Source organism: Euleptes europaea, chromosome 13, assembly GCF_029931775.1.
Source record: "Euleptes europaea isolate rEulEur1 chromosome 13, rEulEur1.hap1, whole genome shotgun sequence".
In the NCBI taxonomy this organism is placed as follows: Eukaryota; Metazoa; Chordata; class Lepidosauria; order Squamata; family Sphaerodactylidae; genus Euleptes; species Euleptes europaea.
The window spans coordinates 41154353-41181695 of NC_079324.1; the positions used below are offsets into that span (position 1 = coordinate 41154353).

The window sequence follows — 27343 nt, forward strand, 5'->3', positions numbered from 1 at the left end:
TCCAACAGTCCCAGGAGGCAGGTTGGGCTGAAAGAGGCATACATTTGCACACTTACCTTCACAGCCAAGGGGGATTTGAACCCAAGTCTTCCCAGTCTGACACTTGAACCACTGCACCAAATAAATTACAATTTAAAGGGTTACAAAGAGGCAAAAACTAACTAACTAGACTTCTGTGGTAGGCTGCAAAAAAAAAAAATACCAGATGAGCTGTAAGCATTGAAGTACCGTGAGATGCGGTAACCCCCAGTTTTAACTACCTCTATTGTTAATTAATCACACACACACACAAATAAAATTTGCTGCAGAAAGCTATGGTAAGATCCAAAAGAATGTAGCTGAACCCAATGGGACGGAAGTTTAAATGGTATAGTGGGGGACACACCAGGAACAGAAATTATGTTTCCACAGTAAGTTCCTTAGGCAATCCTAAATGACATAGGGAAATCCACTTAGACACCAGAGGCAGAAGAATAAACCTGTTAAAAAGATTATTCCATACACTTGCTTACTGCTGCCTTGGTTGCAATTGCCAAGAAAGCCCTTTTAAAGGCAAACCAGATGAAGGAATGAGTCTGCAGAAGACTGACGAAATTCCAGGACAGGAATAACAGGATTTTCAAGTTGAACAGAAACAGATATAACCAAGAACAGCTTCGTTTATTACAATATTTTATCCTAGAGATCTGCTCAAGTTTTCCACAAGATACTGTACATATTTAGCAGGATAAATCTTTGCAGTTGATCTTGTATGATAATGCTGAGGCGATTATTAACTGGCAGGGAACATGTACCTCATAAGTTTCTGAAAGCCACTTTGCAGATGCTCCAGTGTGTTTTGAAAAGCCTAGTTTAAAAATGAAGCAAGCCATTAACACTCCCATTGTCCTAAGGATGACTAATTCCCTGAACAATAAACCAGGAATAAACACACCTCACAATCAGAGAAACACAACACTAATCATGAAGGTATTGACGCAACTCCCAACTATAGTGGATCTCCACAGCTTTTTCTGGTAGCCTGGTCCAATATTTAGGCTAATATTTTTTGCACACTGCCACATATTTACACAAGAGCATCACATATGGCAAAGTCATATGGTAAATTCTGGACGAAGGTTTAATCCTTTGGCCCAAGAAGCAAGCTTTCACCATCTTCACCTAATTTATTCTTCCAGCTCTGTGTTGTAGAATAGTCAGTGGGCATAGCAGATGGTTGCTCTAATCTACTTTCAGCTTTACCTTTCTGACAGCCAGCAAGGTATAGTGGTTAAGAGTGTTGGACTAACATCTAGGAGACTAGGTTCAACCCCTAATGAGCTTTAGCAGCTCACTGAGTGATCCTGGACCAGTTACTCTCTCTCAGCCTCATCTAACTCATGGGGTGGTTGTTGTAAGGATAAAAAGGAGGAGGGGATAACAATGTTGTACACAGCTTTGGACTGTACCTGGGGAGAAAAGGCAAGGTATAGATACCTTTTTAAAACTTCTGCAGACATAAGGCTGACATTTCCTTTTGATGGCAGCATGCACAGAACAAAGGCAACCCTGAAAAAGCCCACAAAAGAGAGAACTGGGTCGGGGCGGGGGGAGGAAATGGGGCAAATCAAAATCATATTAGAACTAGCCTAAATCCTTTTTTCCTTCCATTTAAGCTCATTAGAGTGATCATCCTCATCAGCCTTCAGCAGCAGTTTCTGGGTTATCATTATTGATTTCCATAAATAAGATTATACAAATCTTAAATAAGGTGATGCAAGTCATGAAGCAAGATAAAGCCAACCTTCCTGAATGGTCCTAGATCAAAGTTTTTAATATATATTTAAAGGACCTCTATTCTGCAGTTTTATTACTAAACCATATCTAAGGCAGTTTATTAAAGATTTAAAAATACACATTTCTTCCCTCTCCCAAATTAAACCGCTGATCTGCTCAATTTGAGCCATTTGTTTTGGATTACCAATAAGAAATATACATTTATCTGCTGAACCTACAAAGCTACCTTCAAATGAGTCAGATCCATTGACCCATGTAACCTAGTACCAACCATCCTGACCAGCAGCAGCTCTCCAAAACAAATCTCAGGCAGAGAAGACTTCCTCTTCTGATCAGCTTTGCTCTCCTGGGGATGGAGCCTCCAACCTTACGCATACTAAACAGGTGCCCTACGACTGAGCTATGGGCCATTCGACCCCTCGTTATAAAAGGAGGTCTCATCTGAGCAGCCTTCCACCATCCAAGAAAAAAATTACACTTTAATCATTTCACAAAATGTGTCACAGTTGTGTCTGATGCTCAACTGTGGAGGTTCTACTACTTTTTTTTTAAACACACCTCATAATTAATACTAATGGAAAATAAAACATCTAGTCAGGCCGTCCTTGTTCCTTAAGGATATGATGAATTGCTAACAGTTGAAAAATCCAGACACATAAAGACCAAGTGAGAAACCAGCCCCAGGTATTCACAACTCCAAGAAGAAACCACCTGCTGTGCGCAGTTTATTGAAAGTGCTATTCAGAATTCTAATACTACTTGCCTACTAGAAAACAGAACTATAATTTGTGCATCTTTGCAATCAGATTTGCCACGATTCTATACAACCCTTCCATCCTGGAGTTTGCAGTCCTGCCTTCTCTCCTTTGGATACACACAGAAAAATGTGGCAGAAAAATGCTGACCTCAAACACAAACTGCTAAAGGAACCAGAAATTTCTCCTATAGAATTATAGCTATGAACACATACATTCTGGGAACCTCTTCTGGGAGCTAGTAGTGGGGCATGACAAAACACAATTTATAAAGGCCATCTATAATAAAAAGGAAATTTTAAGGCCAAGAGAGCCAGCATGGTGTAGTGGTTAAGAGCGGTGGTTTGGAGAGGTGGAATCTGATCTGGAGAACTGGGTTTGATTCCCCACTCCTCCACATGAGCTGCGGAGACTAATCTGGTGAATTTGGTTGGTTTCCCTACTCCTACACATGAAGCCAGCTGGGTGACCTTGGGCTAGTCACAGCTCTCTCAGCTCCACCTACCTCACAGGGTGTCTGTTGTGGGGAGGGGAAGGGAAGGTGATTGTAAGCCAGTTTGATTCTTCCTTAAGTGGTAGAGAAAGTCGGCATATAAAAACCAACTCTTATTCTTATTCTTCAAACCATCATTTCCAAGTAGTGTAGCTGGCACCTGTTCGCTGTCATTTCAGTTTGTAGACCACTGTTGGATATGAAACCATCACGGCATCTGCCAGGCCATATTTCTTTGCTTCGTTCAATGCAAGTGGATAGAATTCTACCAGGCTTTGCGCTGGCATCACCAGCCAAGCTCCAAGCTCCAACGGTAGGTTTGAGCAGAATTACCAACAGCCAATGAATCAATGACCCCAAACCTTCTTTTAGCCTTTCGGAACAGAATTTTGGTTTTAAATTAGCATTCCTGTACAGCGCTCTTGAGACTGCAGATGGCCATTTCCACTTTTGGCAATAACATTTTCCATCCATAAGAACAGTCTATGCTGGATCAGCCTCAAAGATCCATTTTGTCAGCCGGATGCTTTCGGGAAGCTCACAAGAAGAGCAAGATGAAGATGCCATCCCCTGTTATCTGTCTCTATCATCCAGAGGTACATATTGTCTCCAATTAAAAAATCTCTATTTAGCAGCCATGGCTAATTTATTCTGATTGGACTGTGTGCACGTAAAGTGCTGTCAAATTGCAGCCAACTTATGTTAAGGACTTACCAACAAAAATTTGAAAAATGACAAAGAGACGAAAACACACTCCGTGTACTGGCCTGACTAGAGCCCTGGTGGCATATTTACTAAAAAATTTGATGTTTCCGCCAGATTTCAGCACTACACAGTGGGTCAAAAGGGCCCACCTCCAGAGCCCCCTTCCTTCCCTTTGCCTCTTAGCGCCTACCTAGGTAATCCCACCTACCCCCCAAGGGTGGTACTGTCCACTCTGGAAATCACTGATAAAAGCAAATATTAATCTTGCACTTTAAACAAGCTTTGAGGTGATTCACAATTTTAAAACACCCAGCAAGGAACTTGAGGTTCCTAATTTTAGTTGGTTCGTTAGTTAATGGATTAAAGAGGTGTCCTTGATTAACCTGCCAGAAATGCTCTTTCTTTTAATAAGTGACTTCTAATAGCACAGGTAATCATTATCACTTCAGAAGATTCTATGATTCTATGACCTTAGGCAGATCATGAGAGGGAGGGCACCTTGGCCATCTTCTGGGCATGGAGTATGGGTCACTGGGGGTGTGGAGGGGAGGTAGTTTGGAATTTCCTGCATTGTGCAGGGGGTTGGACTAGATGACCCTTGTGGTCCCTTCCAATTCTATGATTCTAAGAGGCATCTTTTCCCTTCACACATAGGAAGGAGACCATGCTTGCTGTGGCTCTGTTCCTTCAAAAAAAATTGTATGTCCACTTATGCAGGTTTAACCAAAGAATTTGTTATAAACCATATAATTAGCCAACCAAGTCCTCTAATTTGAGCAGAGCGTCCAGCAAAGTTGTTCCACAATTTGTAATGTGATGCGGGTGGAGCATATGTTCACCCCCAAATACGGTTTTGCCCAAACATTCTCCTCCCTCACTCTGTGTGGTGGTGATGTTGAATCATCAGCACCACTCAGTCCAAAAAGCAGCAGGCTTTGAGACCATCCCTTCACTATAAGAACAGTGGCTTGCACTTGCTATTCAAGTGTGGTCAACATTAGGATTTCTTTTCCACACTCTAATTTAACAGTGTATGCATTCAGTTCATCCACATAAGCATGTGTAGGGCTCGTTGTACACTGCATCAGCACCCACCCTAAGAAACTCATCAAATTCTCCACCAAGGAAACAAGAAAATCTATGCTGGAATAAATCACACACATCACTCTGCTTGTTTTGCATAGCCTTGCATCATTTGCATGAATTTTTGCAGATTGTCAACACATTTATGTAGAAGCAAGTGCCATTGAAAAGCATCGTATAAATGCCAAGTATCATCAACAGTCCCCTGGGGAAGCCAAGTGGCTGAGCAGAATCAGTCCTCCCAGGCAGGAGAGATGCTGACAGAAACCCAGAGGTCCAAGATGAGAAATCAGAATAGGGTGGAAAACAAACCAAGAGACGAATTGTGGCTGAAGTCCATCCACTTGCCAAAAGCTGGTGCCACGGAGTCAGCCTGACACAAGACCGAGATCAGGAAGCAAGCAAGTGGACATAACCAGGACAGGATGAGACAAACCTAATATTCCTGGGATATCCACAGGTCCAACTGGAGACCCTTTGCTCAGGAAGTGGTTGACCTCCCAAAAGCTGCTTCTGGACCAGCCACCACCAGTAGGAGTGTATGTCCAGGGACAGTCCTCCCATTGAAGGGAAGCAGCTTGGAGTTGAAGACATTGGCAAGTTCGCTGTGCAAAGCTGGTAAGCTCTGCCAACACACATCCTAAGAGCTATGGACAGCCCGTCACCAGAGATCTTGAGAAAACAATATCCCTCTTGCACATGCTATTTTTTGCCCCTTCTCCAAGGCGCTCAGGTCAGCATACATAGTTCTCCCCTCCTATTTTATTCTCACAAACAATCCTGTGAAGTAGGTTAGGCTGAAGTGAAAGTAACTGGCCTCAAGTCATCAAGACCGAGTAGTGATTTGAAACCGGGACAACCAGGTCTGATCCAAAAATTCGAATCATAAACACATTGGCTGTCTAAAGACTTCTTTTATTTAAGTTTTCTGTTCATGATACATTACACAGAGAAAGAACCAAAATGCCACTTTATTTCACTTCAGAACAGCCATGTCCCAGCACCACACCACCAATGTGTGGTACCAGACACATAGGTACACAAGCCTGGTCTGAGCGGCAACATTCGAGTACTGCCACAGCTCACCACGTAGCCTTGTTACACACTGATGGAAAATAAGATGACTAGGGCAGCTTCTTCATGGATCTTCAGTTCTGTGTTCCCCACCACACCACAATGCAGTTTTTCCCCCTCAGCTTCCGCACAACATCCTCAGGCAACTATCTATATTTTGGGTCTTGCCCTGCCTCACAGCCTGTTTTACCAAATCCACTTTGGTACAATCTTTCTGGTAACCCTGAATTCAAAGCAGGTTTGGTCACAGTGTGGACACAAAGATGCAGATATATGCACTGCCCCACCACTACATCTGTCCATTTCTCATCTTACTACCACTACAAGGCTTTTTGCCAGTTTTTAAAAATCAATGGTATGTACATTACTACAGCTTCATGAAACTATAGTGATACTAATAAAAATGTAAAGGTCCCCTGTGCAAGCACCAGGACATTCCTGACCCACGGGGTAACGTCACATCCCAACGTTTCCTAGGCAGACTTTGTATGCGGGGTGGTTTGCCAGTGCCTTCCCCAGTCATCTTCCCTTTACCCCAGCAAACTGGGTCCTCATTTCACCGACCTCGGAAGGATGGAAGGCTGAGTCAACCTTGAGCCGGCTACCTGAAACCAACTTCCGTCAGGATCGAACGCAGGTCGTGAGCAGAGCTTGGACTGCAGTACTGCAGCTTTTATTTTAATGGCAAAAGCAAAGGGGGGGGGGACAACGGCAAGTATGACGGGAGAACACCAAGAACAACATTCCCTGAGGAAACGCCACTGCAAATTTGTAGCAGTGACAGTGAGAGCACAATACGGATTTGTCCCGTATGAAAGCAGCTCGGCTTACCACATCCGAAGCGTGGGGTGCGACACTTGATTCTTAAAGGTGGGCTGAAGCACTGCGATATGGAAAATCATGGCTGGTTTTGAACTATTTTATGGTTGCTCCACCCTTACAAGTGACAAACTCCTCCTGTTGCTATGGAGCAAAGTCGTCAGTTCTGAATCCCTTTACAAGCACTGCGGCTGTGTTCTGTCACTACTTCCTGGTTCTTTGTTTACAGAAGTCAATGCCTGGATGGGAAGTTAAAGTAAACCCTTACTGAATAAGGGTTTATTAGAGTGGATTTTGCTCTCTTATTTTTCCAAACTGTGCCATTGCTGTACACATGTGCACACAATCACCGGGAAATGTCAAAAATGAAATGAAAAATCACAAGAGTTTACTTTATATGTCACAATCAAAAATTATATACACACACAACATACAGGGGTAAGCACAAATTCTGGGACACAAGGATATTTCCCCCCCCCCAAAGAGGGCTACATAAAACCCCAATACTAATGGAACATACTTCCTTAACACGCCTCACAAAACCTCATCTTTTTAAATAAATAAATACTTGGCATCTTGAAATCTAAAGACCAGTGGGGGAGGGGGGCGGCCAGTAAGACAGAAGATGACTAATCATGAACCTCTACACATCAGAGAAGTACCTTCTTCTTTCCACGTCACCAGATTACAACTAAAAATAACCATTCAACCACAAGGGAAAAGCAGAGAGGTTATGACCTTTCTGCACAAGCCTCAACCTTTTCCACATGGAAAAATGCATGGCAAAAAGAGCACAGCCATACTACATTTTTGGTAACACAGGCAATCAAGTAGAGCCACACAACAAAGCTTACCGTCTAGCTTGGCTCCAGCCTGAGGCTAGCCATTAGGAAGCATCATTGCAAATCTGACGTACAAATAATAAGTAGTTACAAATAATAACCCAGGCTAGAGCAAAGGGGGACAAAATGCTCCAGTGACATTCCTGTCATCCTTGTATCTCAGGCGTGAAGCCTCAATGCCTCGCGGGGGGGGGGGGTGCAACAGCAAACAGGAGAGGACACATAGCACTCCTTGACTTGCATCTAAAATCTCAGAGGTGGGAGTAAGCATTTAAAAATTTTCCTCCGTTTCTCAAAATACAGACCCTTACAATTCTGAGGACAAAACATCTGAGGATTGTGAGATACTAACAGTAGCAGCTGTGGAGGGGGGCGGGAGAAGAGGAGAGATTCAGATCAGGGCATGGGGAGAATTTTGCCCATGCCATTTGCCCTCCCCAAACCTCTCACACACTGCTTTTTTTGGGGGGAGGAGAAATTAAGATTGTGAAAACAGCAGTTAACCTCCCTCCACCAATGCTAAGACGACCTGCAAAAGAGTCATGCAGACTTGGAGGAGAGTGTTACGGATTCCGTGGACTGCCCAAAAAACAAATCAGTGGGTTATAGATCAAATCAGGCCTGAACTGACCCTAGAAGCTAAAATGACTAAACTGAGGCTATCGTATTTTGGTCACGTCATGAGACGACAAGAGTCACTGGAAAAGACAGTCATGATAGGAAAAGTTGAGGGCAGCAGGAAAAGAGGAAGACCCAACAAGAGATGGATTGACTCAATAAAGGAAGCCACAGCCTTCAATATGCAATATCTGAGCAAGACTGTCAAAGATAGGACATCCTGGAGGACTTTCATTCATAGGGTCGCCATGAGTCGGAAGCGACTCGACGGCACTTAACACACACACACACACACACACAGACTTTTCATTGGCCCCAATCAACACAGGAGTCCATTCAGAAAAGGGCCCTCTCCTTATCAACTTTCTAAAAGAACTTCCTCACTGGTATTTTATCACATTTTCACTCTGCCAAGCCAGCACACTGGGCTTCTCCAGTTTCCTCTTTGCAAACGGTGGGAGGTTTTTGGGGCAGAGCCTGAGGAGGGCAGGGTTTGGGGAGGGGAGGGATTTCAATACCATAGAGTCCAATCGCCAAAGCAGCCATTTTCTCCAGGGGAACTGATTTCTATCGGCTGGTGATCAGTTTTAATAGCAGGAGATCTCCAGCTAGTACCTGGAGGTCGGCAACCCTATTCATTGTTGAGTGTGGATCCGGGCCCCAGTCGTCTTATGAAGACAGCATTCTCATCTCAGATGTATTCATATATGTTATGACCTTGGAACTGGCATATCTAAACTTATTTCCTGTGTCACAAGAACCCAGCAGATCCCCCAGAGAAGATACGCCCTCACACATTTGACAAGAGGCACAACCCACAACTGCAAATCTCACATTACCATCCACACACAGCTTTGTACTATATGTTCAGAAATAAGGCAGCAACAAGCTTGAACATAGAGGAGGGATACAAGAATTAGTGTATAGCCTCTGCTCACTCACCACAGTGGTGATAGCTAACGCCAATGAAAATGTGATAAGATTTCAAGCCATACCTCGTTTTAGGAAGATGCACCAGTTTAAAAACCAGCAGACTAATATTTGCTGTGAAGCAGCAAGGCAACTTAGGAAGGCTTTTGTCCTTGCTGGGCCTGGAAAATCCCCTCAGCCATACCAAAAAAGGATTAAGCCAGAGAGGAAAGGTGAGTGCATGCATATTTAATACAACATGAAAAGGCTTCAGAACAAATAGCCCCCCACCACCACCACCAAGCAGCAGATGAAATCCAGGACTGGCTGCTAACCCAGTGAACTGCCACCAACTAAACAGCTGCAACAACTTCTGAAGCCAAGTCAGCCCAAGAAAGGAAGCATCTTATAGTGCCCATGCTCAAGAGACAGGTGAGGCAAAGACATTTAATACACCATGGTTACTCAGGGCCATGTGCCAACATCATGGGCCATGCTACCTGGATCTGCTACCAGGCTTTACGTTTATTTTACTAAAATATTTATGATACATCTTTCTCCTTAACTCAAAGCAGCATATAAATCCAATAACACACAGGAAGAGAAAGTCTGTTACTTGTACAGCACATGGCCAAGAACGCAAAGCACTCACTCATCCTCTAAATGAGAGGCCGCCTATGCTCCCAGTGGGACTCAGTACCTTTAACAGCTGCACAAGTGTGTCTTTCCCCAGCAAAATACAGAAAAGCTGCATCTGTCAGATTGAAGCACAAGAGCTCCTGCCAGAAGGAAAAACGGAACAGAATAACAGATGGACCACAATAACTTCCATTTCACAATTTGCATGTATTAAGACTTGAGAAAGTAGGACTGAGACAAGACACGGGAAGACTTGTTCAAGCTCTGGGCCAAGATCAGGTTTTAATGGCAGCCATCCCCAAAGAGAACAGATCCAACTCCACATGCAAGGATCACTGCAAAGTTCAAATGCTTCTGCACCAAACACAAGCAGAGGTTTGGCCTAGATCACATGCGGGTTAATTATTATAATGCACTCTGCAGACAACTTGGAAGCTGGAACTGGTCAGAATGCTGCCGTTCCAGCTACAGATATATCTCCCTGGCCTTACAACTTCACTGGCTCCCTATTTGCCTCTAGCCCAATGCAACAAGTGCTGGTCATCAGCTATCCTGATTTGGGGCTTTAAAAGGACCATCTTCTTCCCTATGTTCCTGTCCAGCTTTTAGTATCATTCACGGTCCGGCTCCAGCTCTGTCCTTTAACAGAGGGGAGGTAGAAGGCAAAAAGGACCAAGGCTTTCTCAGTTACAAACCCCCAGCTTGGAACCATCTCTCCTTGGAGGCTCACCTGACACCTGGTCTAGTGTCTTTCCAGCAGCAAGAGAAGAACAATTTATTCTCCCTTGCTTTTCAGCAAACTGTTCTGTTTCTTCGGAAGGGTTCTTTCAGTCTCTTTAGTATGATTAGCGGGAGTTTTTAAATTCTTTTTTTATCTCAGAATTTCTGATTTTAATGTTTTAATGCCCTGCCTTCAGAGGTAAGATAGGTGAGACCAGAGGCAGGGCATTTTCCATGGTGGCACCTCACCTTTGAGACACCCTCCCCCCCTTTATTTATGTTCAGACTTGTAGCCCCCCTTCCCAGCAAGCCAGCTCAGGGCGGGTGACATAATTTAGAATAACATTCAGTAAACATAGAATAACATTCAGTAATACATAAAATCATTAGTAAAATAAAAAAATAAAACTCTAAACCCCCCCAACATGATGGCGCACTAATTCCCAAGCATACTGTAAGCGCCATACAGGTGGCACCCCTTTAATCTATATTGTTCCCATATTTGGAAGGGGGGGAGGCCAGAAAAGATGACCCTTGAGGCTCGTCTGGTGCCTACTTCATATTCTTTTAAGCGCCTGGCTAAAAAACATATCTTTTTAGTCAGACTTTTAATTAGGGGTTTTTATCTTACCAACTTCTGAACAGTCTGCCTCTGTTTGTTTTTTTCTTAATGATTTTTTTCAGGGTTTTTTATTTTTGGTTCGGGTTTATCAATATGCACAAGCCTGTGTGTGTGTGTGTGTGTGCGCGCACGCGCGTGTACGTGCTTTTGAGATCTGACGAGATCAGGCTAGCCTGGGCCATCCATGTCAGGGCTGTCTGCCTCTGTTTTATGGATAATTTTTATGCTGTCCAATGTCTCATTCTTAATATTGCCACGTGGTTTTAACTGTAAGCCACCTTGAGCAAGGCTCTGAAAAGACAGCAAATATCCTCAATAAAAGTGACCTAATGGCTTTTTAAAAAATTGTGGTTTTTTAATTGTAAGCTGCCTCAAGCAGGGCACTTAAGAGGTGGCACAGAAATGTTCTAAATAAATAAATAAAATGCACCAGTGGGGGGGGAGGGAGAGCAGGGGCATCACAGGTAGCAAAGGCACAGGTGTGGGCCCAGTATACGAGCTCCAAACTAGACCTACTGGAGAGTGGCTGGCAGCTACCTTCTCAGTTAGCCTGCTGTGGGAGGCAGGGAAGGAACAGCTCTCTCTGTTCTACCCCTAAGCCTTTCCTGAAAGGACCAGGACAGAGTCTCTTCATTAGCATGGCTTTCAACCACAGCTAAAAAGCTTTCAAAGCTGCCTGTGAAAGCACCTGCCTCCTTGCAACAGCAACCCAGCCAGCTGCATCTGCCCCTCCAAAACAAGCCAGGGCTACCTTTTCTCCCTTCTACCCTTTTGTTCCCTACTAAGAAACCGAAGACTCTGGGAGGCTCCCCAGCCAGCTAAAGAGCATCACCAAACAGATGGCTGCAGTTCAGCTTCGACCAGCATTTAGTCCCAGTTTATATCCCTCCCCCCCCTTAAAGGACTCACAAAAAATCCACAAGACCTGAGAAATCCCAGAGTTTAAAAAAAAAAAAGTGCATCCCACTCTCTCTAATCTGATTGGGGGAAGGGAGACAGAGGATAAGGGTTGGTATGCACAAAAGCCAGCTTAAGGCCCAAACAGCCTTTCCCTCATATAACAGGGGTAAATGTGATCATAAAGACCCCACTTCCAAGTGAGTGCCCCCCACTCCACTAAGCAAGCTTCCATACAGTGAACCTTGCCTTTACAGATTTGCAAATGCACAGACAAGAATGAAAATAGCCCTTCAGAATGAACAGCTCAAGAGCATAAAGATACCCCCTTCCCACAAGCTCTTCAGCCTGGGGAGAGAGATTCCCCACTTCTGCAGGAATTCTGTTCCGTTTGCAGATGTCAGACTCAATCCTTCCAACAAAGGCAGAGAAAAGGGAACATAAAGCATGGACCTGAAGAGAAAATGGGTCTTCAGTTTCCTACATGGAGACAAAAGATTATAAGAAAAACGGGGGGGGGGGATTTGCTCAACACAAATCCATTGATTTTAGGGGGAAAACCAGTCAAAACGCGCGTTGGTATTCTACCAATTAATGTTTTCTCTCACACACAACATACTCTTTAATGCTCACTCCTTCACTAATTTCACTAAAGGTTTTAACTGCTGGTATTTCACACTCTACACATTTAAAATGGTGAGCCCAAGCTGCCTTGAGTGCCTATTGATAAAAAAAAAGGATTTTAACAGAAGAAAAAAATAAATGATTCTGCAAGACCTTTCCCATCTATGGCCAAGTCATTCTTTCCCTCCTTCAGTTCCACCAGTCCTTGTGCTTTCCCCTGCAGCTTAGAAACAGGATGTTAAACCCACTCACCAGGCAGGGGCTGAGCCACCAGTGTGCAATGTACAGCACCTGGCACTCTGTCAGAACAACTTCAAACAGCACTGGCTGCAGGCCAATGGCTCAGAACTGGAATTCAGGAACAATAAATCTGTACTTTCATTCCTGATCACTTTATTCTAGCAGTGTCCAAACAGATGCCGGATCCAGAAGGACAAACTACACACAAACCAAATATGTATTTACACACACACACCCCTCCAAGTTGCCCTGGGAAGGAGAGTAGGAGAGAGAAAACTATGGATCAGGGCCATGGTCCTGGAGAAGAGAGCTAACTCCCCCCAATGCTGTTTCCCTGATCAAAAATGCCTACCCCCAGCGGCTTCAAGCCCCACCAGGCTTAAACAAGCATCCATATTTGGCCAGTCTCTCCCCACCTGAATTCAGGAGTTTAACACAACAAGAGGAGAGGAAGGCGCCATTTTTAAGTGGAGAAGTGTCAATGGGGGAAAAAAGGAGAGTGAAGTCCCACTGGGTGCTGTATCCCTGATCCACACTGCCCCTCACCACAGCAGCTTCCTTCCCTGCCCCCTATGCATTTTTTTCTGATTATTCCAATCCCACTGCAATTTTTAGGAGCACATTCCATTCACTGGCCCTAAGGTCAAGGATAGCTTGTGTCTTAAGGACTGTGCAGAAAGCCCCTTGCCACATAGAGCAACACTCAAGGACTGGTTGAGCACAGACAAGTTCACAAATGCTCTTTCACCTGAACTTTCCTCCTTCCTGACCTATTTTGTTCATTTCTGCTCATCTGGAGAATGATGAGCTCTGCTCTACTGAGCTGTCCCACTTAGGAGCCTGCCTTGGTGAATCAGGAGGGACCAGGTAACCTCCAGATATGTCCAGAGAGTGGAAGAAGGCCACTGCAGCCCAGCCACCCTCAGCCATAAGGCCATGAATGAATGATTCTTTTGTTGTGTCCCCTTCCCATATACAAAAACTCTACAATCCAGAGATCAGAGTGTGTAGCAAGCAAAGCGCAAAACAGAAAAGAGGCCTGCTGAGCAAATTGCCCCTGGGAGCCCAAGCACATGAGCCAGACCATTTGTCCCACACAGGAGTGCGGGGGTGGGGGGGTGGCCAGTGGCGGACTGGCCATTGTGTCAGCTTGCCCAATGGCAAGTGGGCCCTGTGGGGCCCTGATGAATGGGCCCCCTTAAACATTAGACAATATGTTAAAAATAAAAATTAAATGATAGCCTTTATTGTTGTGGGTGGGTCCCCTTTGTCTCCTGGCAACCAATATTTTTAGACCTAGTCTGCCACTGGGGGCTGCTCATGCTAACATCAGGAAGGGTCAAGGCTAGACCGGACAACACAGCTGGACTGAGCAGAATCCTGAAGGCAGACTACTTCTCTATGATTCTCACTCCCAATATCAGCAACAAATCAATTTCAGATACACTCCCTCCCACCTATAAAAGCAGAAATGACCCAGAACAATAGCACAGGGCAAGATTTTCCTTCAACACCAGGAATCGCATCCAGTAATAAGGGCTACATAGCCAAATGCAAGACACAGAAACTCTGGCTAGAGCATCTTGGCCTCCTCCAGATGCAGGCCATAAGGCAGAGACATCCTCTTCGGGATGAAGGCGCTTTCTGGAAACGTTGCCCCAACAGCCAACAGCTCCGGCTTTCACAGTTTCCTGCGGCCGTCTGCCTTTTGGACGTGAATGAGGCTTTGGAAATAAAGCTCAGCCTCCTCTCCTATAATCTCAGCAAAGGAATCCCAGGGAACCCCAGCCCAGATGTCACCACACCGCCCAATGACATCCCCAGCAGATCACCCACCTTGAGAGGGAGGGGGGAGAGGGAGAGGGAGGGGGAGGGGGAGAGAAGGTACCCACCAGCATCTCCATGGAAACAACTGTCCAGAGAGGGCCTCCCGGGCAGCAGCTCACCCTCGCCGGGCCAGATCTGCCCCGTTTTCCGTACTCCCACGACGGTGGCTTCCGACACCCCCGCCTGTTGCTGCCGGTGCCGCTTCTGGGACTGGGGGGTGGGGGGGCTGCTGCTGTCGAAGGACTGCTGCGAGTTCTGCGAAGGGGACCTGCTCTTGTCCCGGCAGAGGCGGCCGGCGGTGGGGCTGGGCGACACGTGGCTGGACTGGCCGGAGGAGAAGTCCTCCTCGCTGGAGGTGAGGTTCTCGTTGGAGCTGCAGTCGGGCGTGTAGCCGCCGCCGGCGTCGTCGAAGCTGCGCGGGGAGTAGGAGCGGCGGGGCCAGGTGAGGTGCTGCTGCTGCTCGGGCTGGGCGGGGGGGCGCAGCGGGGGCCCCCCGCCGCCGCCGCCCTCCCCCTCGCCGACGTAGACGCTCTGGTAGGGCTGCAGGTCCCAAGAGGGGCGGCCGCCCCCGTTGGCGTGAAGCAGGTGGTCCTTGAGGAAGCGGGGGTTCAGCTCCACGTCCTCGTAGTCGCCGTCCAGGGCGCAGAGGCCCTCGGGCGGGCGGGCGCGGGGGGCCTGCAGGGCCCGGCGCCGCTCCAGCTGCATGGCCTGGCTGCCCAGCGAGCTGATCTTGTCCGACACCTCGTGGTCGTTGACTCTGACCAGGCCCCGCTCGTGGTGGTACTCCAGGTTGACGTAGCAGGGCTTGTCCGGCCCGTCCGACGGCGCCCTCCGCAGCCGCTCGAAGTTGGAGCGCAGCGCCGCCACGCTGCAGGCCGCCGCCCGCTCCGGGCCCACCGGCTCGAAGGCGCCCTCCTGGGCGGCCGGGCGGCGGCCGGAGGCGGGCCGGTGCTTGGACGGCGACACGTCGGGCTCGCAGCGGGCCTCGGCGTCCTCCAGGCCCCGCTTCAGCTTCTCCTCGCCGGCCAGGGAGGCGCGCTCGGGCGGGGGCTGGGGCGGGGGCTGGGGCGGGCCGTCGGGCGGCGGCGTCGGGGGGTCGGCGTCGGGCACGTGCGAGGCGCGCTTGAAGCCCCAGCGCGTCCGGTCGTAGCTCTTCCTCTCCTTGGCCAGCAGCGTCTGCAAGTAGATCATGCGGAAGCGCTCCTTGTTCACCTCCAGCTCCAGGCGCCGGATCGACGCCTTGCAGCGCTCCAGCTCGCGCTCCACGTCGCCCACCGACCGCAGCGCCATCCGGGGCGGCTCCGAGTCGGCGAACTGGGCGCGCCAAGCCTCGGCGAAGCCCACCGGCTCCACCATCTTGCCGCCCACCCCCCCCTACCCCACCCCCGGGCTCAGCCGGCCCCGCCGCCCATCGCGCGCCGGGCGGGGAACAAAGGGGGCGCGCGGGGGAGGAGGCCGCGGCGGCCCCCTAACCCCGCGCGGCGTGGGGCCGGGGGCCGCTGCCCGCCCGGCGCTCCCCCCGCCGCTGTGCGCCCCGCGCTCGTGCACCACCCCCCCCGGACGGACGAGGAGCCCCGGCCGCTTATGCCGTGGTGGGGCTGGCGCCGGTGGTGCGCCCCGGGGGCTGGCGCTGCGCAGTGCCGCGGTTGCCCATCGCGGGCTGGCTCGGGAAGGGAAGCGAAGGGGCGGAGCGGCCGTCCGGGCGGGCCCCTTAAAGGGGCGGCGGGGAGGAGGAGCCGCGCTGGGGAGCGGGGGCGGCCGGCTGCGCCGAGAATGGGCGGTGGGTCGCCCGGCCTGGAGGGGGCGGTGGGTCGCCCGGCCTCTGCGCTAGTTCTGGATCGCAGGCCATTTCTGCCCGGGAGGGGTCGCTTTGTGCCTCTCTCGAGGTGCCTATTTCCCCCTTCCAAAGTCTCAACGCTCAACAATAAGCCCCCGTGCAGATTTTGGATGGGGGGCGGGAAATGTGCATCTCGAGAGCGGCAAATCCAAGGCGAACCCTCCCGTGCACAAAGTTCGGAGTCGGCCTTGGAGCAAGGAGTGGATGGGGCCGGGCTGCTTGTTCCGCGTTATGTTTACGCTTTTGAAATCCGGAATGCGAACTTTGATTTTCGTTTTCACCGCTGTCGGTGTGATGTTGCTATTCTTAGCAGGCCGGAACGTAAGACTAGAAACAAACGACTCTATGTCATGTTTTCAGGAGTATTTCTTTGCCCTTGTGAAGGCTGTTTATGCTTCTGAGATGGCTGCCAATTTCTTGCAGCAGCTGGAGAGCCATAGGAAACCGACCTTTACTCAAGGAGTGATTAAAACCTGCAACTCAGTGCCAGAGGATGTAGTGATGGGCTGCAGCGTAAACTTGTCTTATTTATCAGTGGCTACTAGCCATGGTGGCTAAAGGGAACCTCCAGGTTCAGAGGCATCTCTGAAGACCAGTGGTCCATCTAGTCCAGCATCATTTCTCACTCAGTGGCCAACCGGTCAGGAAACAACATAAGGCCTTGGCCTCTATGACCTGTTGTTGGACTTCCAAAGGAACCGGTTGGCCACTGAGTGAGAAAGGATGCTGGACTAGATGGACCACTGGTCTGATCCAGCAGGGTTCTTATGTTTGTAGGATGGTGCTGCATAATAGCACAACCAGGGGCAGTCTTAGTCAATGGGCAACTGCCCTGGGCCCCACAGTAGGGGGCCCTGACCACCCAAACCCCACACCCTGGCAGAGGGAAGAGGAGGAAGAGCAGGCTCCCCCTGCAGCTCATGCCTGCCCTGTCCAAATCTTCGGCAGCCAGATCAGCCATGGCCACCTGCACCCGCCTCGTCTGGGCCTCTGCATTGAGCAGTTGGGCAGCTGGCTTCTGGCTGCGGTTCCTGCCTGCTTCACACAGGGTGAGGGCTGCCCCTTGCTCGGCCCCGGCAGGAGGGTTTCCCTAGGGGAGGAACCAGCGGGGCGGTAGTGGCAGTCATTCTGGGGCCCCATCCTTGATGTTTGCCCAGAATCACTAAGACTGCTTGGAAGTATTGCTCTTGAAGAGAGGATAGTGGCCCAACAACCCCACACCACCTATGGAATTCTGTCAGTGTCAGGGCTAGAACTGGGTGGTGTTGAAGGGCTGTCCTATAGAGGATGGTGCCGAGTTGTTTTCTGTTGCCCCAGAAGGTCGGACCAGAACCAACAGGTTGAAATTAAATCAAAAGAGTTTCCATCTAGACATTAGGAAGAATTTTCTAACAGTTCGAGCGGTTCCTCAGTGGAACAGGCTTCCTCGGGAGGTGGTGAGCTCTCCTTCCCTGGAGGTTTTTAAGCAGAGGCTAGGTGACCATCTGTCAGCAGTGCTGATTCTATGACCTTAAGAAGATCATGAAAGGGAAGGCATCTTGGCCATCTTCTGGGCATGGAGTAGGGGTCACTGGGTGTGTGTGGCGGGGAGGTAGTTGTGAATTTCCTGCATTGTGCAGGGGGTTGGACTGGATGACCCTGGTGGTCCCTTCCAACTCTGTGATTCTAAGCTCCCCCTGCCCCTACAATAGTGTCAGTTCTACACTGGCAAAAGCAAAGGTGTACATGAAACTCCCCCACTAGCCTCAACACAAAGTCAAAAGTAACAGCCTGCTCCCAATGCTTTCGGTTCCACCTGCACTGCCTCACGGGAAAGAGAGCTTTGCGCAAAGAGGAAGCACTTTGCGCAAGCAGCCAAGTCTAGAAATGTAAACAGGCAAACCCAAAGAGGTCAATGCACAGAGAAACACTTGAGAATTGTTCGTTCACTCTGCAGCTTCTCCTTGTAACCTCCAGCATAAACCCTCTCTCTGTCTCCATTTACACATTGGTAAAAAAAAATTACCTACCTTTTCTGGGCACACCTGTTTCTTTTTACCCACATGTTTGCACAGAGCTCATTATTTAGACATGTCTCAGATCTGCCATGTTCAGCTGAGCAGTGCAACCATGTGGCTGGCCTCTCTCTTCTTTCAGTGACCCAGAGAGGTATGCAAAATAAATGTGTGTAAAACATACATGAGTTGCATTCAGTGAGTCATTCATTAACATTTGATGTTAGAGTCAAGAGGCTGCCAGGTAATTCATTAATATTTACAACGTATTCGGAGATCCAAGGGTAAGAATGGTCAAAATTCAAAAGCATTAGAATAAATTTGCCTGCTGAGTTTTGGATTCAGTTCTTTAGTAAACCATCAAATACCTTTACCTCTCATGCTTCTAATTTATCACTATGTATTGTTAAAGCTGCATCCTTTTGGCAAATTGCTTTCTAGAATTGAAATTTTCATTACTTCTCTGCGTAATGAGAAGTATTCCTGTCAGGGGAAGACCTTTTACAGAATGAAGCACCAGGGGTTTGTGAGAACATTTTTTTTTAACAAAGGGAGGATCCTTGCTTTTGCTTTTTTGTTGGTGTGATTTATGGGTGTGACTGCGCTTATGCATAAGACACTGGAGTTTAAATAGGGAAAAGTGGGTTATTTGCAAAATACATCTAATCTTTCTTCAAGGACTTTTATAATGGAGCACTGATTACTAATTGCCCTGGGGTGCCCCAGAAACAGGTTTTTATATGCAGAAGAATTCTACAGTGCAAGACAAAAAAGAGAGTTCAGGTTCATGGTTTGCAGCTATGTCCCTCAAAAAAAACAACTCACACACTGAAACACCAACCACATTGCAAGGTGGTAGGGACACAGCTGTTGATCAGCCTTCCTGTATTTCCTTCAATCAAATCAGAAACCCAGTATAAATGCATTGAGAACTGCCTGTTTCTCACAAGCGCATGCTAGCAGTGGAAGGGGGAGGGCTGAAAAGCAGGCATTTTCAACCTTTACTGATGAGCCTTAGGACACCCGCCTAGGCCTATGGCTTCCAAGCTCCCTTTCCAGCCCCCTTGTGTTTAATAAAGGAGGCGGCAGCAAAGCAGTGCTGAGGTAACCGGTCTCTCTGCTGTGCCCTCTTGTGGGCAAAAGCCACTGATATTTCCCTAAATTTAAAGGCTGCTACTGTATTCCTAAAAATGGATTTCTGTGCCTTCTGAAATGTATGTAGGACATATTTATGCCACCTCTCCAGTCTCCTACTCAAGGTGGCTTACTAGTAAAAGCACCATCAAACCATGCTACGTTACCAATATATATATTTTTTAAAACTATTTTTAAAAAGCCATACTAAAATCTCTGTAATACCTTTTATTGGGCGTTATACCTACTATTAGGTATTTACTATTAAAACAAGCCAGAGATGTTAAAAACAGCATAAAGATATACATGAAACAAACCTCAGACCGGAAGAAGACCACAAAGCAGCTAAAAAGATGAAACCCCACAAAGCCTGGGTAAAAATAAACGTTTTGGCCTAGCACCTGAAAGACAATATAGTAAGCACCAGGTGAGCTTCAACTGGGAGTGCATTCCAAAGATGAGACAGACAGCTGAGAATGCCCTCTCACTAATCTTATTTATGTCTTTTCAAATCTGTAGTCTGCCTTCCCCAGCAAGCTGGCTCAGGGTGGATGACATCATTTAAAACCTAACAATCTAATAATAATAAAACCAACAACAAAATCTTAAAACCAGTAATCAAAGATGGTGTACAAATCCCACTCTACTGTAAGAGCCCCACAGGCGGCTGCCCCTCAACCAAACGGTTTCAAATACGCGAGGGGGGTGGGGTGGGTGGGGGAGGCCAGTACAGATGTTATTCACCGCTGCCCTCAGTTATAGGCCTGGTGGAAAAGCTCTGTCTTGCAGGCCCTGTGGAACTCCTTTAGGTCCCACAGGGCCCTGATGTTCCTTGGCAGAGCATTCCACCAGGCCGGACAGGTTGAGGACAGCTACACATTCTTAGGACCAGGGACCTCCAGTTGCTATTTCACCTCTGAAGGTGGGGCATAGAAAGTGGATTATGATGATAGCTACCATGAATAAATTTTATTAGTTGTATTTTCATATACTAGATATCCATTTTATTCGGTTGTCATTATAACCAATATGCAAATAAAGGTGTTGATTGAAGTAGGGTATGGGCAGTGGCTATTAACTGTTGGGCTGCACCATCCTGGGGGAGGTGTTTCTTAAGTACTCTGGTCTCAAGCCATTTAGAGTCTTAAAGGTTAGAATCAGCACTTTGAATTATACCCAGATACTGATGGGCAGCCTTTGCAGATCTTTCAGCACAGGGGAAATAAGGTCCCTGTAATCAACCCCTGACAATAGCCTGGCCCCTGCATTTGGGACCAATGGAACTTTCTAGACCATTTGCAAAGACACCACAGGTACAGCACATTACCGTAATCTTACCTGGATGTGATCAGAGCATTGTTCACTGATCATGTAGATGTTAAACAGCATAGGGGAGAAGATGGAACCCTGCAAGAACCCAAAGTATAAATGGCACAGAACAAGCAATAGTCCCCCAGCACCACCTTCTGGTATCAGCCAGTCAAGTAAAGTGGAACCACCAAAGCATGGTGGCCCAACCCAGCCAGCCTCTCCAGAAGGATAGCATGGTCAATAGTAAAGAAAGTTGCCAAGAAGTCCTGGAGAATCAACAGGGATGCACTCCCCTTGTCACTTTCCCAGTGAAGGTCATCAGTCAGCACGACCAGGGCCTTTTCCATCCCAAATGCAGGCCTAAATCAAGATTGAACTGGATCTACACAATCTGTCCAATCTAAGATTGCCTGAAGCTGTGTTCCTGACACCCACTTAAGCACCCTACCCAAGAATGGAATCTTAGCAGTAGTTGTTTAGCAGTAGGGAAGGGAGGATGGTTTAGCCCAAACTCATCAGATCTTGGAAGCTAAGCAGGGTCAGTACTTGGAAGGTAGACCTCCAAGGAAGACTCTGCAGAGGAAGGCAATAGCAAACCACCTCTACTTCTTAGTTGCCTTGAAAGCCCCTTGCTGTCGGCTGCGACTTGACGGCATTTTACACACACATTTAGCAAGTAGTTATTTAGGTCACTGGGGTCCAGGGATGCCTTATTCTGGAGGGGACTCATAACCACTTCTTTCAAAGCTGTGAGAACTGTACCATCCTACAGAGAGACATTTATTATGGTCCGGACCAAGTTAGCCAACCCATCATAGTATGATACTAGTAGCCGCGGAGGGCCAGGGTCAAGCCTAGACAAGGTGGCCTGCACAGTTCTAGTAGTTTGGCTATTTCATCAGACCTCACCAACTGAAAGTCAGCCATATAACTAAAACTGGATTGTGCTCCAGTGGTATCCTGAGATTTAATTGAACCAACTGTGGAATATGTTATGCAAAAGTGAGCAATTTTATCTGAAAAAATACATTGCAAAAAAAGTCACTGCAGGCCTGCCTGTATGTTTTCTGAGTCTGCATCCTCCAGGACCTAGAGTAAGCCCCTTCACAAACCAGAAAAGCTCTGCCGGATAGCATCGTGTAGACACAATGGTGACAGAGAAGTACACTCACTTAGCCACCATAGAATAAACACAATGATGTGTTCTCACCTGTGTTCAGTCACATTTGCTTCATGTTTTCCTCCACTTGAGCTCCAACCAGCTGTTTGCTAAGGGGGTTACCGCACTTTGTATTCCCAGCGATGTATTAAGAGTTTGAAAATGTTATTAAAAACATCGCTTTAAAAGGGTTTTTGGATACCACGGCTTATAAATAGTTGGAAGACGTCTTCACAGCTAAAGGAGCCAAACAAAGTGTGAACAGTATTTTTTATAACGTTTTCAAACTCTTAATACATCGCTGGGAATACATAGAAAGTGCGAACAGTATTTTTTATAACATTTTCAAACTCTTAATACATCGCTGGGAATACAAGTGCGGTAACAGCCTTCATACCAAATACATCAGTAAGTTAAGGAGCATTCTGGACTCCATAGGAGAGGAGAGGGTGCTCAAAAACATCTTTATTCTTAAGATGTTTTAAGGATTACTCAGGATTGCATAGGATGCATTGGCAAATCTCTCAATGAGTGAAAGAGGACTCTTGTTTTCAGAGCATCATGTGTGACACACCAGTTGTATGTTTTGTTGTTGGGTGCTGCCGCTCCTTGGATATAAAAAGCAAGCTTATAAATGTCATCAATAATAATAAAAGTGTTAAACTGTGGCAAAATGGACCCTAGTACAACTTCCACTCATGATGGTCACCACACCTAAAAAAGGATATTGCAGTGCTTGAGAAGGTGCAACAAAGAGTGACCAAAATGATCAGGGAGCTAGAGCAACTGCCCTATGAGGAATGGTTAAAATGCTTAGGGCTGTTTAGCTTGGAAAGAAGGCAGTTAAGGGGAGACATGATAGAGGTCTATACAATTATGCATGGTATGGAGAGTGTGGACAGGGAGAAGCTTTTCTCCTCTCTCATAATACTAAAACACAGGGTCATCTGCTGAAGCTGGAGGGTGAGCGATTCAAAACAGATAAAAGGAAGTATTTATTCACACAATGCATAGTTACAGTAAATTGTGGAACTCCGTGCCCCAGGATGTGATGATGGCTGCCAACTTGGAAGGCTTTGAGGGGAGTGGACATGTTCATGGAGGAAAGGGCTATCCATGACTACTAGTCAAAATGAATACTAGTCATAATGCATACCTATTCTCTCCAGTATCAAAGGAGCATGCCTATTATATTATGTGCTGTGGAACACAGGCAGGATGCTGCTGCAGTCATCTTGTTTGTGGGCTTCCTAGAGGCACCTGGTTGGCCACAGTGTGAACAGACTGCTGGACTTGATGGGCCTTGGTCTGATCCAGCATGGCCTTTCTTATGTTCTTATGTTGTACCTCTTTTCTACAGTTTTTCTTGCACCCATGTAGGAAAAGTGTAATGTATGTTTGTGTGGACTCTCCACCACCACTTATATGGTTCTCAAAAGGGGGTTAACATCCAGTGCTATCTACAAACGTTATCTAGAGTTTAGGCATGGACAATATTCATTTGCACTCTTCAGTCTTTGGATTGTTCAAGAACATTTTGTAGGAATTACACTCTCCAAGTGGCTTATTTGCTCTCCATTTGTTTATATTTTAGTTACTAAAATAGATGACTACATATCAGGAAATGTCAGGGCTCCTGAAATTCTGCCATCATCTACTACAGTCATCCTTGACTAATGCTCACTGCCACCCACCCTAGGCTGGGTAGGCTCTTTCCCCAGAGATTAATCAGCTCCCCAAGATCTAGTTTCAGTGCCAGGATGCAATCCTTGGATATGTGAACTACTAATGAAGAGAGTGTTTCTGAACATGAGCACAGTGTCCCTCTTACACGGTTGACTAACTACATCCTGCTTCAACATATCAGGCTCGACAGCAGGATGTTTCCAGGCAGACCTGAGCCCCAGATAGAGCCTTATATTAAAAACAATAACAACAATAACAAATCTTTGTGGTAATAAATGCAACACTTCTGTGGCATCCAGCATCAGCACTGCCTATTCGCTCACAGGAGCATTTTAGAATGGTGGAACCCCCCACACCCAGACACACAAAAGACTGCCCGTAGAAAAGGCTGAACAAAATCATACATTTAAACAGGTTTAGCCCCTTTTAATGCTCCCTTCCAAGAGTGAAAAAACCCTGATTTTGAAATATCTCCATTAAAATGTAGATGCTATTCTATTAGTGGTCACAAAAGACTAAATTGAAGCTTAGCCAAGACAGATGAGCCCAAAACAACAATAGAAGTCCTAGGATTTGACTCTGATAATCATCTGAACTGGCCATTCATTACTGGTACACACATTGCTTCTCTGATATTGTTTTTGTAAAGCCCATCCTTTTCAGTTCTTTCTGCAAATATCCCTCCTGTCTATCCATGGCCCCATGGCATGGATTTTTTGACCTATATTCTGGGTCCAGGTTCAGAAAATATTTATGCCAAATGGCCCCCATTCCAATCAAAAAAACTCAAAATGGGTCACGGAGGGCTAAGGTGAATATTTCTACAACACAGAAGGAACTTTCAGGTTTGCAGAAAAATCTGTTTTCTAAAAAAGGGGGTGGGGATGATCACCCATGGCAACAGCAACATCACAGAGCAATCCAATCAGGTGGTATTTTGGGTTCCCAAAGCAACTCAAAAGAGTACTCAACAGCCAAAGATGACACAGAAGATGGAGGAGTGGGGAGAAGACAGGAGGAGCAAGAAAACATTGTAGGGGGTGGGAGGGAAGAGAACCGGCATGAGGGAAGAGAAGAAAGGAAGCCAGGGTACAAAGGGGGGGGGAGGAAGCAGACCCATAAGCAATGGGGGCGGGTAAATACACAGATGAATGCAGCAGAGTACATGGAAAATGGCAAGGGTGGGGTAAAATGAAAGCAGGAAAGTGGGGCAGATCAGACCCAACATAGGGAGGGAGCCAAGCAGAATGGAAGAGGAAGAACCAGGCAGGAGAAGTAGCAAATTTACTATGAAACAAATGAAGCTTAAGCTTCAAGGCCCCTAATCCCGAAGGGGCATTTAAGAAACTTAAAAAAAAAAATAGTGAATTTTTCAACAAAATCAGAGTTTTTTAAAGTACTTGTTATTAAAATAAGGCTGTCTTAGTGATATGAGTTGAGGTACTTAATATTGACCTTAGAATATGCTCTAATACCCATTTCATATGGCCTTTCTATAGCTCAGCCCTTAGGCTAGAGCCAATCGGAACCATAAAAAGATATCTGAATTCTCAATTCAGGCTGCGCTCATCTTGCTTGTGCATTTAACACCAAATATCAGATTTTCACCTCTTTATCTTAATGAGCCCCTCTGATGAACTACCTCTCTATTAGAGAATGAACCACTACATCTGCCATAGAACAACCCCACTGAAGAAGATAACACTGGTTACCCGTTGCTGGTGGGAAGGGGCTCACTGTATGGCCCATTTTCAAGGACTCCACCCCACTATTCTCCAGCATTTGGGCCTCAAGGTCCCTGCAAGGGCAGCAAAGTCCTTTGGACCTCGTTGGATCTTGCCCTATTTTTGCTGGTTGTGAAGGGGCCCCCATAACAGTTCAAGCTTCAGGATCCCAAAAAATGTAGGTCTGCCACTGACAGGTAGGTAAAAATATAGCACAGGTAGTTGGGGTAGAAAGCAAAGGGGAGGGTAAGCAGAACTGAAGCAAGGAAAAGTAGAAACTGGGGGGGGGTCTCCTCCTCTACATGACTCTTTCTTGTATATATGCACACACCAAACAATCAGTACACATCCTAAACCAGTTAGCCAGCCTGGTGTAGTGGTTAAGAGCGGTGGTTTGGAGCAGTGGAGTCTGATCTGGAGAACCATGTTAGATTCCTTTCCTCCACATGGGCAGTGGAGGCTAATCTGGTGAACTGGATTTGTTTCCCCACTCCTACACACAAAGCCAGCTGGGTGACCTTGGGCAAGTTACAGCTGTTAGAGCTCTCTCAGCCCCACCTACCTCACAGGGTGTCTGTTGTGGGGAGGGGAAGGGAAGGTGACTGTAAGCTGGTTTGAGTATCCCTTAAATGGTAGAGAAAGTCAGAATATAAAAACCAACTCTTCTTCTTCAGGTAACTGTTCATAGTGGGAGAAATTACTTTGGCTTCTTCCCTCATACCACAGCTATGCATCTTGTACCCCCATCACACCTCTCTAAATCATTCCCTAAGGGAGACAGAGAAGCAATTGTGTGGCCACATGGACAGGACAAGGAGGAGGGTTTGCCAGCTGGCCTCATACAATGTCAAGCATTTTCCCAAGTCCATATTGCCACCAGTGCTGTCCTTTTCTCCCACCAGAAGAAGGGCAGGCTGCTACATGACAAGCAAACAGAAGCACTTTCTCTCTCCCTCCCTCCGGGATGGCTTTCCTTATTAACACACATAAATAAAAGCTAAGCCAAGACATGAGCATCTGCCCAAGAAATTACGAAAAAATGGGTGTGAGTGTCTTACCATTCAGCAAAACCTTGCATCATCCAGTTTGAGCAATTTCTTGGCCGCTGTAATGTGATGTGTTGAGTTGTTTTTTTTTGGAGGGGGTACATTTTTTAAAAGACTACTACCACTAATAAGAAAGCAGATGTGCTTTAAGAAGAACAAATGGAACAGGATTTGGTACAAAAACTATTTTAATTTTCCCACGGTGTCCCTGGAAACATCAGCTACTGAGTAACTTCTGTCGCTTGAAAACAGGGTACTGTTTTCTTCTATTATGCTGACAAAGGATGATGCAAGCAAGAACTGTGCGTTATATTAAAGGGCCCAACATGATGCTCTGCAGAATGGCACTTGTTAGAAGAGATCAAAGGCCCTCCTGATGCAGAACTCTGTTTGCAGCAGATATACTAGAGCAGTTGATTTCATAGGCTACAGCTGGTTGTACCAGGATCCACTGAGCAAAACTGGCAATGCCCGTGAAAGCTTCTGCTTCAAGGTACCCATCAGTCTTTAACATGTCCAAGACTTTTGTTTGCTTCTGCTGCCAGACTACCCCATTAGAATCTGCCTCTGATGCCCAGTGAAGCTGGCAAGCAGGGCATAAACCCTTGGCTTTCCTGTTGACTTTTCTCATCTGAAGCTCAAAGATTCACTACCTGTGTATAGAGCAGGTCTATTTTTAGTTACCAGAACCAATAGCCACTGAAGAGCCTACCGTCCTTCATGAATTTGTTTTCTATTTTTAAAGCTATTCAAACTACCACTTTATAGTAGGCCATGCATTTTTCTTTCCTGAACTTTTTTCATGTCGT

At 46.7% G+C, this 27343-nt stretch overlaps 1 protein-coding gene across 1 annotated transcript in view; it reads right to left on the reverse strand.

The window, feature by feature from the left end:
* The window catches only part of BCR (BCR activator of RhoGEF and GTPase), a 107068-nt gene extending 91069 nt beyond the window's left edge, over positions 1-15999 (reverse strand). Inside the window, exon 1 of the mRNA XM_056859450.1 lies at positions 14709-15999. Within this exon, the coding sequence (XP_056715428.1) occupies positions 14709-15999 (1291 nt within the window). The remainder of the gene's footprint in view (positions 1-14708) is intronic.
* Positions 16000-27343: the final 11344 nt, after the last annotated feature.